The sequence below is a fragment of the Tauraco erythrolophus genome, chromosome 4 (assembly GCF_009769465.1).
Source record: "Tauraco erythrolophus isolate bTauEry1 chromosome 4, bTauEry1.pri, whole genome shotgun sequence".
NCBI classification, from domain to species: Eukaryota; Metazoa; Chordata; class Aves; order Musophagiformes; family Musophagidae; genus Tauraco; species Tauraco erythrolophus.
The window spans coordinates 42,247,249-42,264,554 of NC_141468.1; the positions used below are offsets into that span (position 1 = coordinate 42,247,249).

The 17,306-nt window shown below is 41.3% G+C and overlaps 1 protein-coding gene across 1 annotated transcript in view; it reads right to left on the reverse strand.

Annotated features, from left to right (window-relative positions):
• PTPRR (protein tyrosine phosphatase receptor type R) overlaps positions 1 to 17,306 on the reverse strand; it is a 153,306-nt gene that overhangs the window by 66,767 nt on the left and 69,233 nt on the right. Inside the window, exons 4-5 of the mRNA XM_086610723.1 lie at positions 9,808 to 9,921; positions 6,304 to 6,459 (exon numbers count right to left, since the gene is read on the reverse strand). Of these exons, the coding sequence (XP_086466849.1) occupies positions 6,304 to 6,459; positions 9,808 to 9,921 (270 nt within the window). The remainder of the gene's footprint in view (positions 1 to 6,303; positions 6,460 to 9,807; positions 9,922 to 17,306) is intronic.

Consider the following 17,306-nt stretch of genomic DNA (forward strand, 5'->3'; position numbering starts at 1 on the left):
AATAAAGTTCAAAGAATATTAACAAATAATGTAAAAAGGATTAAAAAAATATATATACCACAACTTTAACATCTCACACATCATTTTGAAACACTGAAGTAGTACCTTCACCTAACCAAGGAAATATCTCCCCCAAATCTAACTGAGCAGTATGCAGGACAGCAGAGTTATTGCTTAACCTGCTCCCTAATGACAGAAGAGGCTGTGACCTACAGTAACTGAGTCATTTCACACCCACAATAAGGAATTTCTTTCCGAAATGTCAGTGCTGCTTATTCAGAACTTTGTTCCTTGGTCAGGGAGAACTGATAAGAGGGACGGCAACTGCCATGCTCCCTACAAATTGTTGATGCCCAGGAAATATAAGCTCACAGGATGGTCAAATGCTGTGGAAAACGCAAAAAAAGAGAGGACTTCTCTCCATGACTATGGGCAATGAGCCTCCCACACAGAGATGTGCTGTGTCTCCATTGACTGATGTTACTGTACATTTCTCTCAATCAGTTGGAAGCCTTTTCCTGCCTGAGAATTCAGTAAGACTTTTAGATAGTTTTTTGAGGAGTAGGAATGTACCACTACCATCAGAGGGCAGGAAGATAAACTAATATACAAAAAGCCACAGCCGATAAAGGCAGGGGAATACCAGAGCAAAGGAGTTTCAGCAGTTTAGACACCATCAGGTTCCAGAGCAAACTGGGAGGAAGGCTCATCATCATGTACATCATCCCCCAGTGTTTTACTCCATTCCCTAAGGAGTCTCTGCAATAAGGTGAATCATCCAGGCAGAATTAGCTGGGTTAATTTAAATGCTTTAAATTCAACATAATTCAAAATAGGGAAAAATCAATGCATTTTAAACAAGCCCATGTTTTTGCTAACCTTACTGAAGAGTGCCTGCACAGGTATCTGCTTTGCTCCGAATTGGAACAAATGTGTTTAGAAAAATGATTTTTTTATGAACTTTTTTTTTAAAAAAAAAAGACATTAAAAATCTGCTCTGGCCTATAGGTCTTATTGGCTTCACTTAGGGTAAATCCTGCCTGATCAACCTAGTGGCCTTCTATGACGGAGTGACTACACCAGTGGATAAGGGAAAAACTATGGATGTTGTCTGTCTGGGCTTCTGTAAGGCCTTTGACACTGTCCCCCACAACATCCTTCTCTCTAGTTATGGATTTGATGGGTAGACTGTTTGGTGGACGAGGAATTGGTTGGATTGTCGCATACAGACGGTAGTGGTCAATGGCTCAATGTCCGGATGGAGATCGGTGACAAGTGGTGTCCCTCAAGGGTCTATATTAGGACCAGGTACTGTTTAATATCTTCATCAATGACATAGTGGGATCGAGTGCATCCTCAGCAAGTTTGCCAACAGCTTCAAGCTGAGTGGTGCAGTTGACTTGCCTGAGGGAAGGGATGACATCCAGAGGGACCTGGAAAAGCTCAAGAAGCGGGCCCGTATGAACCTCATGAGGTTCAAGAAGGTTAAGTGCAAGGTCCTGCACATTGGTCGGGGCAATCCCCAATGTCAATACAGGTTGGGGGATGAGGGGATTGAGACCAGCCCTGGGGGAAGGACTTGAGGGTACCGGTAGATGAAAGGTTGATATGAGCTGGCAATGTGCACTTGCAGCCCAGAAAGCCAACCGTATCCTGGGCTGCATCCAAAGAAGTGTAGCCAGCAGGTCAAGTGAGATTCTGCCCCTCTACTCTGCTCTCGTGAGACCCCACCTGCAGTACTGCTTTCAGCACTATGGCCTCCAACATAGAAGGACATGGAGCTGTTGGAGTGGGTCCATAGAAGGGCCACAAAGATGATCCAAGGGCTGGAGCATCTCTCATACGAAGATAGGCTGAGAGAGTTGGGGTTGTTCAGCCTGGAGAAGAGAAGACTTCAGGGAGACCTTCTAGCAGCCTTCCAGTACTTAAAGGGGGACTACATGAAAGATGAGGACAAACATTTCAACAGAGCCTGTTGCAATAGGACAAGGGGTAATGATTTTAAACTAAAAGCGGGTAGCTTTAGATTAGACATAAGTAAGAATTTTTTTACGATGAGGGTGGTGAGACACTGGAACAGATTGCCCAGAGAGGTGGCAGATGCCCCATCCCTGGAAACATTCAAGGTCAGGTTGGACGGGGCTCTGAAAAACCTGATCTAGTTGAAGATGTCCCTGTCTACTGCAGGGTGGCTGGACTAGATTACCTTTAAAGGTCTCCTCCAACTCAAACTATTCTCTGATTCTATGATTCTATGTTTCTGGAAAGCTAGTGGATTATTTCTACAAACAAATAAAATGAGCAGCCAGCTTTTGATAACAGCAAGAGAGACATCAACCTGAAGTAGTCACTGTAAAATCTGTGACTGAAAGATCCTGTCAAGGTAACAGGAGCTGCCAGAAAACGTAGATTTTCACTGGAAAACAGGTGAAATTGCAAATTGGGTCAGTTAATCCCAGTTAGTTCCTTGGGCTGAAACACTAATGAAAGCATGGCAACCTGTAGTTCTGAGCTCAGAGCAAAGCTTACAGGGAGCTGGGAACTGAACTTAAGCTCAAAAAGATTTCATTGAAGTTTTCACTGACTTGCTTTGCTTTTTCTGCTATTTTAACTATGTTAGCTGAGGCAGGTTAGGAAAGTCTGCCAAGAAATCACTTCCAGCCTCAGTGAAAACATGCAGGAACATGGGTGACCACTCAGACTCCCAGGACACTGGATAATAGCCACTTAACATCTCTCACGACAAAGCTTTCCCAAAGACTCTACCCTACACATGTGTGCAATAAAGCGTTGTGATTTCAGGTCAAAGCTGGAAGCCTGCAGGGCTCCTGTCCCTGTTGCAGTGCTCTGCTTGCACCCATGCAGGTGTAATGCCACGTCTGCCTTGCTTGATCACGGGAGCACGTCCTTGAGGTCTGCTTTGTTCCCAGGTGCCTTTGTTGGTCTAGGCTGTTGTAATTTCTAAGCTATTGGTTTTGATCGCTTGTCCTTACAATGACTTACGTTTTCTGTATGCTTTAAGTGCATGATTGGTTCCTTTGATTTCTTCTCTAAGAAGTTAATACCACACACTTCAAAGGCAACCAACAGAAGCCTTGTGCAAGAAAGCTGTAATGATACATTTTCAGATTGCATAATTTTGGCATGAACTCTGGAAAATTCTCTTTTCGTGCCACATCTCCAAGCAGGCAGTTAGCTTATCTCTCAAAAGACAGTAACCCTTATTTTACTTAGTGCAACTTCAGTTACTCTTGTAATTGAAAACCACTTCAAGTTCTCTTCTACTCTACTAAGCTCTGAAATCCAATAGTATTTTCTTTTTCCCCTGAGCACAATTTAAAGACATTAGGAAGTCAAAATTCCCACACCATAATAACATGGACTATCTGAGTCACTGAATTTAGACCCACCAAAAAGAAACAATTTGGTAATTTGTTCTGGGGAAGTCTGCTCATGGCCCTGCTACACACCATGGAGCAGAACACTATCCTAAATCTCACTTGAGACAAACTTTAGACCATAATAAAAGAGCAAATGCTACAACTACAGTAGGTCATTGGAAGAGAGAGGACATATGGAAAGTATTGCCATTTCCCAGGATGCCTGAAAGGGCAACGACTCCATCAAATTAAATTTTCACATTCCCATAGGTACACAATCCATTCTACACCAGGCAGCAAAGGACTCTAGTGGCTCCTACAGCAAAGACATATAGGGAATCTGCTCTTTCAGCTACTGCTGAATAAAAAACTAGGATATGAATTTTGAGACAGGCAATTCAATTGAAAATATATCAACCAGTGATTAATGCATCAGCAGATGTGAATTGGAAAACTATTACTAGAATGAATGGAAACACAGTTCCAGTCACCTACATCCACTGGGACTTTTGCTGTTCATGGTATCGCATATGCTGAGACTTTAAGCAGAGAGCTTCAGTTTTCCACTTGGATTTCCCTAACCTTGGTAAAGTTTCTTAGGATAGGGTAACCTTCCCTACCATTAACCCTCTGCAACTGGAGGTCTAGTTTAAGCTAAGCCCTGTTAGAAAGAGTCAACTAAACAATCTCAGGAAAGGTATCTCAGAGATGGGATGAACTGCCCGCTGGAGGTAATTCTGTCTTTCTGTTTACTGTAGAGAGAGCTGGCAGACTTTCAACCCTTAGGCAGCTAATTCTGAAATAGGCAGCTAAAAAAGGAGACAAATTCCAGCCCTAACACCTCTGTGTCAGCCCCCCACCTAGAAAGATGAGGATAATGCTTCCTTTCTGCAGACATACACTGTGAATGCACATACAATACTGGTTGTGAAGTGTTCAGACTTTTTAGTGGAACAGTGTACAATTTATTAGCTCATGAATTAATTAGGATGGATAGTTCAGGAATAAACACACAAAATGGGTAAAATAATGTGTCAAAGCTATGTAAAGCTTTGTATCTTCCTTCAGAGGTTTGCCTGTTTTGATTTTCTTTGCTGTTATTTTGTTTGGCACTATTTGTTCTTATAGGAAGTTGAGAGAAGAGTAAATAACTGGTTAGTAGTTGAGCAAGATTATATGTTGTTGTCTATTAGTTGCTGTTTTCTGTGAAGTCTTACACATGTAAACAATTTATCGAGATCCAGAAGGACTATCTATTGGTGTAAAGCTGCAAGATTTTTTCAGGATCTGGGCCTTAGCTGGATAATTTGCTAGCAACTGAAATATTAAAACAATCTCTTGTTTCTCCAATGAATTAGAAGGAGTTAGAGTCTGTACAACTTTCATTCTAATAATTCTTTTCTAAATGATTCTGTCTGGTTGCCTACGTTTGCTTCCCAGTGAGAAAATTCAAATATCTGAGCATTCCAGATTATTGAAATGTATCTAACATAGATGAGATCTTGAATTCAGCACTTTGTTTTTTTCCAGCATCTCTTCATAGCTCGATGCCATTTCTCCATTCATCTATAATTCATATATGTTCTTGTGCCATGTCTGCCTGAAGTGTTATTTGTAACTGAAGCAGTTGGAACAGATAATTGCATCTATCACAACCGTCAGTCTCATACACTTCAGTAACAAAGGAAATTCTGACCTAAAGCAAGTTTAGCCCAGGTCACTGACAGGCGATATAAAGACCTGATTTGACGTTTGCGCAGCACTGCTTGGCTTCATTTTGTATTAGAACAGGTAAAACCTGAGAATCTGCTCATTTTCATAGTGGCAGGCTGCTGTAGTAAAGCATGTAAAATTTCGTTAAACTGGCCTCGTTTTTACATTTCATTTTTTGTACAGAGTTAGAATACCTAAAATGAGCAAAAGCATTCCTAATCAGAAGAAATATAGGTGAACACAACAGCCAGTACTAACTCAGCAATGGCTCAAACACAGATTTGGATGTAAAAAACCAGGAACTCTTTACCCACAGCTCATCAGAACCTCTCTTTTTTTTTCCACTTTTTTGGACGTAGACATCTCCTCTTTCAAAAAGGGAGCTTCAACGGAAAATGCTGATTCTTGATAACATGTTTGAAGTTATTTGGACCTCACACTGAATTCTGAGGGTCTTTATATATAGGTAAGGGTTTCTAAGACACTAAATAAAATGCAATGTGATGTGACCATGTCCATGAGCTCAGTGATTTCCTTTCCTAAAGGCCTTTGCTTTTTTTCATTTGCTGTGCATAGCTCAAGTGGTCAGTCCAGAATTAGATGTCCATCTCACTGGTAATGTCTGGGACACTGTGGAGATGGCAGTGTCTCTGCTTTGAAACAGATTTTTTTCTTCCAAAAAACGGAGGTAATCATACAAATTTTATTCTTGTCCTTCTTTTGAAGCAGGTAAACAAAATGAAAGTCTCACTTCTCCTGAGAATAGAAAGAAGCATGGGTACAACATACAAATTCAGTTTTTCTAAATCATGTCGGACACAAGTTACACAGGTAGTAATGCTCAGACACGTCATCTGCGTTTCATTCTCTCTCTATGGAAATCGTTACACTTGCTGACCTGCATTAGTAGATCAAAAGTCCTTGGGCCCGCTTCCTTTATGGCAGTTAATGCATGCTTAGGATCTAAAGTCTGATTTCAGTGGTAGCCCAGCTGTGTGAGGAGGACCTGGACACTAATGCTTAAACGGCCTAATGAAGCACTATTAAAATAACTAAACAAGGCTGGCTGTATAATTGCCTTAGAGCAGTAATGCCATCTTAGCTTATACATTTCCTGCCTTATGCTTGAGAATCTCAGCCAGAAAACTACCAGGGATGTAATAACTGCCTAACCTGTAACAAACTACAGGTTAGAAAATTGATAACCAACCTCAGGAGAGACCTCTGTTATTCCAAACTGGGATAAACTCTGATGCAAAATGTTGATATTAAGGGAACGCAGCACTTCTTCAGATGGGAGTGCCTCAGAAATTCCGTGCTTTCTGTTCAGTGGGGACACAAACAGTTCCACACAGTTCTTCTTCCCCTAGGAAAATAAAAAAAATGCAGAATCACTGGGACAATCTAAGATAAGATAATCTCTGCTGCCTATAGATTTTAACTATAATTCCAAAAACAGAAGCATGGAATATAAGGGCTGCAACCTGCTGCGTGAGGAGAATATACCTGTTTCCCGACTCCTTAAATCCCATCTGACTGTGCAAGAAAATGCAAATACCATATGTGGGCACGTGTGCTTTGTCTCATTCACTGTTGACAAGGTACCCTCTTCCTGAGCCTAGTACCACTAAACCAAACAGGTCAATGTAACATGGTGAGGGGAAGAGCCATGGGATGGGGTCAAGGGCAAAGTGCCAGCAGAGATTTTAGCAGGTAGTTCATCTGATCTGAGCTGAAAATGCAGCCCTGCTTTAGAAGGTGGTCCTTCAACAGGAATGCTTAGTATAATGCCATGGTATTTTGGCACGGCTTTCCAATCCTGTGTCAACACAGTGCAGACACACACCACAGTGAAGTATAAAGTCCTTTCAGTTGCCTGCAGTGTAACTCCTTAAAATGACTCAACAAAATGAAAGGACTGGAAAAGTGTTTTTTACATTCAATGGGTAAGCTGAGAATGCCTACTCTCCCCTCTATTAATTCCTGCTTTGGTGTCTTTCATGCAGTCCTGGTAGCCCAAGGGGTGCTGTACTAGAGACATCAACAATGCACACTCTGTCGCAAGGGTACAAGAGGAGGGCCTGCCAGAGAGTTCCCCTGGTCATGACAGACTAGAACAGCACCTGAGACCATCACTCCAGACAGTGCTGATGTCCACACAGTGTGCGGGAACCCAGGTTCCCCGGGGCTATGGCCAGTTTAGCTGAGGCCGTGATGTAGAGTCCAGATCTGGGGTGTGCCACACATGCAAGGTAAGCATGGAGCTACTACCTGCATTGCTGCCTGCGCAGGCAAGAATCTCACTAGTCTGGTTATTTGCTAGTCCCTTATGGGATGGGAGAGATCAGTTCAAACTGGGATAATCTTGATTTCCCCCTGTCTCCTTCCCCCGACCTTGCATGTGCATCATTACCTTTACCGAAATGAAGAAAAAGATATCTTTTGCTATTGTTAAAATACCTAGTTTTGCATTCAGAAGTAGAGCTGCACAGAAAGGGACTCTTCGAAACGTGTTTACCCTAAGTCTGCCCGCTGGGCTCTCACATGTGCTACTGGGTCCATCTGCTAGATAAGATTGGTAAGGATATTGGCTACTGCTGGGACTGGGCAGTTTTCAGTGGGAATGTTCAGATCAGCAGGGTGATAAGGAGTGAAAACAGACCTACAGATCTGGAGTGTCAGTTCAAGGCAGAGACTTTTGTCAAGCTGAAGAAGCTGATTCAAGGCTACTCAGTCTTTGACACGGGTAGGGGACTGGTTCTGGGTGTAGGCAGCAGGCACAAGGCAAGGCTTGGCGGGGGGGGATTCCCAGTGTTTTATGCCTCTTCTGTTTAGGAGTGTCTCTGCCCTTTATAAGGCCTTTATGGGAAGAGGTTTTACTGGAAAGGTTAAGGAGACACTGGAAATGCCCAGTTAATAATTCCTGGCACACTATGTGTTGTTATATGTAAGAGGCTGGCAGGTCCTCTGCTCTCCCTGTGTCCAAATGCCAGGCTTCTGATCACTTCTGAGAGCTGCTCACTTGGGAGGGAGTCAGCTTACCTCACATCTGTCATCTAAACTACATCCAAAGTCAGTGGAGAGAGACTGGCATCTCCAGAGAATGATTTGAGCCATCCTAAAATAATCGGGATCTCAATGCCTCTCCTCCTCCAGTTACCCTTCTCTGTGTTGCTTTACAGGGAACCTAGATGAGTGGCTTAGACTAGGCTGAAGTGAGGTGAGACCAATTATGATGTGCCCTGCTTGCTTGCCAGCACTCTGCATGAGAGGAACTATCTCATGCTAGAAGTACAGAAGTGGGAATAATGTCTCCTAAGATGTATCTTTGTTCCTTGTGAATTTTGACTTTCTGTGAGTGATTTTTAGAGCAGCTAGAGTACAATTTTGTGCTCTTTCTTATATCATTAAAAGATTAACTCATGGCAGACTTTTACAGATGTTGAGAAGACTAATTAATTAATAGTACTTACTGTATTATGAGCTATATGAAGGTGTAAAATGACATTATATCTTCCCTTAGATCACAAATGAGAGGAGAAAGGGAAAAGCTATGGAGCCAGTAGGAAAATAAACCACGTATTTCTTCTCCTTGGTTATACAATTTCCACAGAGCATAGTGAGAAAGTTACTAAATGACTTAGCATGTTGAAAAACACATTCCAAACTATGGAACATTTCTCATTCAATTGTGCTTTTCTCTGAATATGTCTTTCAGCCTTTCATGCTGGTTAATGCAGGGGACAAAGGAGATTTAGCATCACTTGTCATGAATGAGTGACACCCCTGGCGAACATGAAAAGGGCTGCATTGCATTCCTATTGATCTTTTCCGCTGTACTTGTGTGATGCTTTCTCACAGAGATGCTATTTGAAGGAGTTTTATAATCCTTTTTGATGTATACAATCCTATCAAGCTATCAAGGCAGGAAATACTTTTATGCTGAACCTGTCAGTTTTCTTCCCTAATATTCAACCTGCATGCAAAATAAAATAAAATAACTCTTCTTCCCTGTGCAACGTGACTTGAATGCTAGCAGTATACACAGGATGTTGTGGATTTTTTTGTTTCATGGCAAAACTGCCATAAAAAGACCACAGTGTTAAGAATGTGTGCTTTTAACCACACACAGAAAAGCATACAATTGCTTTTAAAAAGTCTTTGTTGCTGGAAGCAAATTTGTCATCATCTTTTGCAAATATGATACCATAGTCTACAAGATAATTTCTGAGCATAGATTGTTATAGCTGAATAGCAAACATGAATATTAATATTGTGAGAAGACATTTAATTTACTAATGGAAAATCTGAGAATAAATTGTGAAGATGACTTCGAAAGGCAGAATCACATGTATTTTTTGAGCAATTCAACCTTTGAGAAACAAAACACGAATAAGAGTCTCTTAATGTGATACAGAACTGAATTGGAATGAAAACTAAGGGATAAGCAATCCACTTATGAATAGGATTCAAAAGAGATTTAGCTGACTTAATTTTTCTTTAGACTGTAACTGAGAATAGTTTGCTTTCAAAAGAAAATTTAAATCATTTTGTAATGGAGATCTATTTTTCTGTAGTGCAGTTTAAAAAAAAAGGAAAAAAAGTATTTTTCTGTCCTATTTTATTTTACTTTTTCATAATGACAGGAAAATAAATTTAAGACAATTCAAAATAACCAGGTACATTTTATTATACACAGCCCTTTGGTACTTACAATGAGTCTGTTGATATGAACTTGCTGAGGTAACAGTCCCAGTGCTGCTGCCACTCCTTGGCGAAATAACCGAAGCAATGTGATATTCAGCTTGTTTACATCCATTTGCAGTGTCTAAAAAACAAAATCAGTTCAAATGAACTCCTTGCTCAACACGTTCAGTTCTCAAGATGACTGATCTCTGGGACTCTTCACTTGTTTTTTTCCCCGAATGATAATCTGTGCAATCTAATTGCATCATAGTAAAGAACAAGTCCAAAGGAAAGTTTAAGCATCTCAAATGCTGCTTGTTAGCAAAGTACCTCTGTTCCTCAACTACATTCAAAACAGGTTCCAGAGGTTTTTGGCTGAATTCCTTGAACAAGTCACAGTGTTCAAGATAACAGAATTACTACATTAAAAATGAAAGTCAAGCATTAAACATCGAATCACCTTTAAAGAATGAGATGTAGGATTTTACACAATGAAGATTTGCTTTGAATACTATCTTAACATTTCTCCCTGCAGGTGAAGAATGAGTCAGACATAGTGAAATTATACAATTTTAACTTTGATTAGCGGTTTCTGAGATCAAAAACGTAACATTCTGGATACACTCCACATGCTTGAATTTCCTAAAACTTCCTCATGTGAGTCAGAGAAGGTTATTAATTCTCAGCAGAGATCAACCATATCACCGAAACATTTTCTTTCTCTGTGTCAGAATCATGGTGAAATTTAAACGTCTCCTCAAGTTCAAAGTCTTCCTGTGAAGTCAGTAGAATTTTAGCCAGGAAATAATTTAGGTTCAAATCTTTCGTTTCCAAGAAGACCCAGATATGAAGTCTTCACGTGATGCCTGGTGGCCAATACTTCCATGTGATGCTTTGGAGTCCCTTTCTTCATTTCCATATGCCCTTTGCAGGCAATATGTAGTCGAGAAGGGAGGGAAAAGGATTATGTCAGACAGTCTCAGAAGGCTTCTAATGTTTCTGGAAACTCCTGATTTAGGAGGTTAGTAAGTTCTGACTGAGCCAGTTGACTTGAGCCAAAAAAGATTTTTTATTTTAAACTTTCTACTTAAAGCCATATACCAGCTTGCTGCTCTGAGGATCCAAGCAAGTATTCTTCCTTCTTAACCAGAGCTGCATAAAGAGAATTAAATATCGATGGGTCAGACATCACAGTAGAAATATGGTTATGGTCTGAAAAGAAAAACAACTTTTTTCTCAAAGAAAAACATCACACATTTTGACTGTTGTTCTTTATTTACATGCAAGTATTTGTAAGTTATGATGTAAAACCATAAAATATTTGCTTTCTTTTTCCACTGTCAATTTGTTTTTTCCATCAGTACCAAGTGTTTTTAACTCTTTTTCCATTTTTTCTTGGTTTTTTTTTTTACACTAATGGGATTGTCAATTGCTGATGTGTCAACTGAGATCTGATCTTACCACACAGTGGAGCTTTAAATCAGTTTCAAGTATTATAGGATTCTTCAATTTAAATTACCATTTCTACCCTGCATCTTCAAAGTGCAAGATCATCTTCTCTTTGTTTCTTCTTGAATTAGATAGATATCTTGAGTGGCTACAAAAGTGCTCCAGCTTTGTCATCAAAACAGAAATGTCTTGGGAGGGGAGACAGGGAGATCTAACAGATCCAAGCACCATGTATTCTGTTACTCAGACTGGCTCGCTTCAGCCACGGCACACCTAAGCAATACAGTAGATGAGAATTGGTTTGGAGCTCTGAAGCCATCATTACACTGAAAGTCAACAGACTGGTCTGAGAATCCTGGGTAAATGAGAAAGGGAGTTGTTGCTGAAATAGGAAGGCTGTTGTGAGGGTCCCTAGAGATCCATCAGGATGGCAGAAAGAGCGTGAAACTGCTTGTCTAAGTCAGTGACCCCGAGTTATGGGAATAAAGATAACCGTTGTTACTGAGCAAAATTAGCAGGCATAAAATCAAAATACATTCACTTAAACATACTTGAGCTGGGGATCAGATGACATTAAATGTTAAATAGTGTGTTAAGAGCTCACTGATAAAGACACAGAAATGAAATAGCCAGAAAAATATCCAGCATCAGCTGAAAAAGAAGATCTTAAAGAGGCTATAAGGAGGTAATAAATTCCTATAGATTTAGTATGCTGGGATAGTGGTTCACCATATCCAGGGACAATAAAACATGGTGAAACTCCATTACCTTTAGGAGAGTCACATTTCCTTCTACCAGGTCTGAATTTGGTCCACCGTGTCCTATAACAAAGAGTCATAAAAGGCTGCACAGTACGTGTGTCTCTCTAACAGCTATATCTATATTGTCCTTGATGATTCTGAAGAAAGTCTGAAGACAACAGCACTTTCTCTGTCAGTCTGGCAAGAGCCTGCTTAGAAAGTTCACCTGCTCTTGCAGTTGGAGATTTCAGGACCCTTTTGGGAAACCTCCTAAGTGGGCGGGAAGAAGTTTGTCCTTCAGACTCATCTCAGGGTGCTTCCTGTGCAGCAATATTTTTTTTTTTGTGACCATTCATCGAAAAAAAAAACCAAGAAGTATCTAAGGAAGAAAAAGCTCAGATTTTTTATAGGAACGTTGCCTTACTGTCTATTGCAGGAATCTGCTTCTCAATTGCTGGTGCTAGTGTGAAGCTCAGTTGCTTGGCAATTACAGTAAAAATTAAGTAAGAGTAACAAAGGTCGCCTTTTTCTACATCAGGCAGCAAAAGAGAGTGCATTTTACTCTTCCTATCAAGAAGAAAGTTAGCAGTCCAGAATCTGCCACTTTAGGAATGGGATTTCTAACTCAATCAGTGAAAGATCATGTATAGAAATGCTTGATGGGACCCTGAGAGCATCTGCTTTAGAGTAAGCAGCACATCACAAACGTGCTCTGTGCTCTCTATTACCACGTTGTTTACACTGGATTCGTAAAAGTGTAAAGCAGGACCAGACTGGAGACACATCAAGTTCAGTGTCCTGTGGCCAACTATTGTGGTTTGGGCTGCTCTGGCAACTAAACTCCACACAGCCGCTCGCTCACTCTCCCCCACCCCCTGGGGATGAGGAAGGGAATTAAAGGAGAAAAGGAAAAGAGACCCGTGGGTTGAGATAAGAACAATTTACTACTACTGCTACCAATATATATATATGTACAGATATGTACAAGGATAATATATATACAAACAAGTGATGTATGGTGTAATTGCTCACCACCCCTTGACCGAGGCCCATCTTGTCCCAAACTAATGATCCCGAAACAGATAAATCCTGATACTGCAATCCCGGACGAGCGAGAGGCCCGAAAATAGAGAGTGAGACAGCGAGAGTACTCTGAGAGTCCGAAAGCAAGAGATTTCTCGAGAGCAAAGGCCCTTCTTTCCGGCTGTCCCTCACTTTTATACTGGGCATGACGCTGCATGATATGGAATACTAATTGGCCAATTTGGCCCTCAATCCTAACTCTAAGTACAAATCATAAGGGGAGTCGTGGATCCCCCATCCTGGCTATGCTCCTCTCTATCCTGCTGTGCTCCTACACACTGGCAAGAACATGGCAAGCTGAAAAGACCTTGAGACCTTAGTGACAACTACAAACATCGGTGCGCTATCAGCGTTCTTCTCAGAGCAAGTCTCAGACTAAAACCAAAACACGGAGCTCTTCTAGCTGCTAAAAAGAAGAGCTAACTCTGTCTCAGCTGAAACCAGGACACCAACTCTGAATGCTTCTGGAAAACAATAGGAACAGGGCAAGATTATACTCTTTTCCTAAGTTCCTTCTGACAAGATCCAGGCTAATGTATGCCTCTTCAGCACTAAAAGGCAACGAGTCTCCTCAACGACATGAATGTTATCATACAATAACCCATACCGACACTATCAAGATCTGGGATGAAGGTAAAATTGGGGGCATTTTATTCTTAACTCTGGTGTGTGCCCTCCCGAAGGTGACTGAAATTTAAGTCTGGTCGGAGGGTCTGGTACAAAACTGCCTTTCTGCATACTTCTAACTATGAAAATTTTTATTGAGAAAAGTTGGTCAAAGAAAGAAAAAATGGAAGAAAAAGAAAGAAGAAAGATAGAGAAGAGAAAGAAAAAATAAAGTCCTAACTATTCCTATCAGTAGAAAATTTCTAAAAAATCATTAAAATTTCAATATTTTAATGCTTTGTGCCATTCTGATAGCATGTCTAGATACTATGTTGTCTATAGTCCATAAAAGTAAGAGATTAGGGTAGAAAGGAGATAATGGATGAACTACAAATGCAACAATACCTGTACATTAAACAAACAATATAAGCTGTCAATGAGAGAATCACTCCTATAATAGAAACCTGTCCGGCCATTAACATATTATAATTACATAGATGAAATAATTATGTTTTCTAACATCACCTGCAATAAAACATAAAATTAACCCCTGAAAAGTAAATCCATAGAAATGAATAAAACAAAGCGTTAGCACAGATACACAAGTTATCTCTTACTGTGTTCCTCTAGCTGATCCTTTTGCTTTGGAAAATAAAGGGCTGAAGCATACCAGTTAGATAGCAATAATAATTTACCTTTTGCTTATCCACGGTGTTTATCATGGATGCAACCCACTCCCCAAGGAGTTCACAATTTTGAATCTGCTACTGCTGTTGGCAATAGTGACTTGTTGAGCCCAGAGGCGAACACCCTGGAGGACTCATTTCCCTGAGCAATTACCAGCCTGGATATTGCAACTATAGCCACAGTTTCTAGGTTTATCAGATCCAAGCAAAACAGGTAGTTTGAAGTGAAAGAGTTTTCTGCTTGTAGTGGAAAACTTGGGAAGACAGAGTTCTGGAGAAGAAAACTCAGCATAGAAAAACACCAAAGACCATTCCTAAATCACATCCTAAGGGGTTTTTTTTATAAAGATAAAGGAAAAAAAAAATCCTAACATGAAAGATAAATGTGTAACACAGTTTTTGAAATAATATTTTTAGGATCTTACAATAAATTATAATTTGCCAAGTCAAGTTTTGCTGCTCAAGAAAAATTCAGATATGTCTCTCTTTCTTATCTTTACCTTACCATCAGTGATATCCTTTCTGCAATGAGCCTTAAACATACCATTCCTTTTCTATACATTGGTTACTCTCCTCTAAACTTCTGACTTCCCCACCACAAGTGTTTTCTCAAACCTCTAGCTAACCTGAATATACAGGAAGAAAAATAATCAAAGATGAAGAAGGTTAAAGTTTCAAGTATAAGTCATCACAATACTTTTGTGAACAAATATTAATCAGCAAATTACACATACCAGGAATTTTACATACTTAAGGGCCATCGCGTAGTGAGTTCTATTTTGTCCTAAAACCAAAGAAAGTAACTCTAAAAACAAAAATAAAAATAATCTATTTACTCAGGCTAAACAAAATAGAAAGCACAGAAAAGAGTTATTTTACCTGCCTGTGCTCCCCTTATTTATTTGTTTTAAGAAAGTAACCAAAAATGCTATAAATGTTTATTGTGCTAAAGCAAATACAGCCAACATGGCTTCACCAAAGGCAGATCGTGCCTGACCAACTTGGTGGCCTTTTACGATGGGGTGACAACATCAGTGGACAAGGGTCAACCAACGGATGTCATCTACCTGGACTTGTGCAAAGCTTTTGACACTGTCCCGCACGACATTCTTCTCTCTAAACTAGAGAGGCATGGGTTTGATGGATGGACCACTCGGTGGATAAGGAATTGGCTCAATGGCCGCACTCAGAGAGTAGTGGTCAACGGCTCGATGTCCAAGTGGAGACCGGTCACGAGTGGCGTCCCTCAGGGGTCCGTGTTGGGCCCGGCCCTCTTCAACATCTTTGTCGGTGACGTGGACAGTGGCATGGAGTGCACCCTCAGCAAGTTCACCGACGACACCAAGCTGTGTGGTGCCGTCGACACGCTGGAAGGGAGGGATGCCATCCAGAGGGACCTCGACAGGCTGGAGAGGTGGGCCCGTACCAACCTCATGAAGTTTAACCAGGCCAAATGCAAGGTCCTACATCTGGGTCGTGGCAATCCCAGGCACAAATACAGACTGGGCGGAGAATGGATCGTGAGCAGCCCTGAGGAGAAGGACTTGGGAGTACTGGTGGACGAGAAGCTCAATATGAGCCGGCAATGTGCTCTTGCGGCCCAGAAGGCCAACCGCGTCCTGGGCTGCATCAAGAGGAGCGTGGCCAGCAGGTCGAAGGAGGTGATTCTCCCCCTCTACTCTGCCCTCGTGAGACCTCACTTGGAGTATTGTGTCCAGTTCTGGAGTCCCCAACATAAGAAGGACATGGACCAATTGGAGAGGGTCCAGAGGAGGGCCACGAAGATGATAAGAGGGCTGGAGCACCTTTCCTATGAGGACAGGCTGAAAGAGTTGGGGCTGTTCAGCCTGGAGAAGAGGAGGATCCGGGGTGACCTTATAGCGGTCTTCCAGTACCTCAAGGGGGCCTACAAGAAAGATGGGGAGAGGCTGTTCAGGAGGGCCAGTTGTGATAAGACAAGGGGTAACGGTTTTAAAATAGAGGGAGGTAGGTTCAGGTTGGATATTAGGAAAAAATTTTTTACCATGAGAGTGGTAGAACACTGGAACAGGTGGCCCAGAGAGGTGGTGGATGCTCCATCCCTGGAGACGTTCAAGGCCAGGTTGGACGAGGCCCTGAGCAACCTGATCTAGTTGGAGATATCCCTGTTCCTTGCAGGGGGGTTGGACTAGATGACCTTTGAAGGTCCCTTCCAGCCCTAACCATTCTATGATTCTATGATTCTATGAAATACCAGACTGTGGCTGGGCTGCAGGTCCCTCCATCTGAGCACCTTGCACAGTGACATTGTCTCCAGTTAATTAGTGTCACCATGTTTCATCTTGTCACTTTCATCAGACAGCCTCAGCTGTACCACCAAAAAAGGATGTATTTATCAGGAGTGAAGGTGAAAGGTTTGGAGCTGTATTTGTACAGCTTGGGTAGAGGATTACAAAAAATTTGGCAACAAATTGTGAAAATATCTGCATTTTTTCTTTTTTTCCCCTAAATCACATTAGATTTGCCTTCCTGTTGCCGTTCGACGACTTGAGCTTGCATCTGCACTGCATGGCAGGTTTGCCCATTTGACTGGGTCAAGTGGCCTAATACACACTCACAGAAGATTTTGGTTTGTGTAACATTCTGTGTGTCATGGCTCACAGCAGGTTTAGCACCTCATGTAGTTCATGAACCTCAACTTCTGATGCAGGTCAGCATTATGGAACTAGAACAAAGCATTTTGCCAAGACAAGCCTCCGAAAGCACTTTGTCCTATATCAAACCAGTGTCCGAGGTGGCATTCCCTCCTCTCCCGTTTCCCTCTCCATCTACAATGTTATGTTCTCCAAGAGGAGAAATTTGCCCTTTTATGAAGCCCACATTAAACTCTGAATTCTGTCTGTAAACTAAGATAAAATTCTCCTGAGTAGAAAATCAATTATTCCTGGTGATTAATTAAAGAAGCTTCATGTTTCTGTGTATTA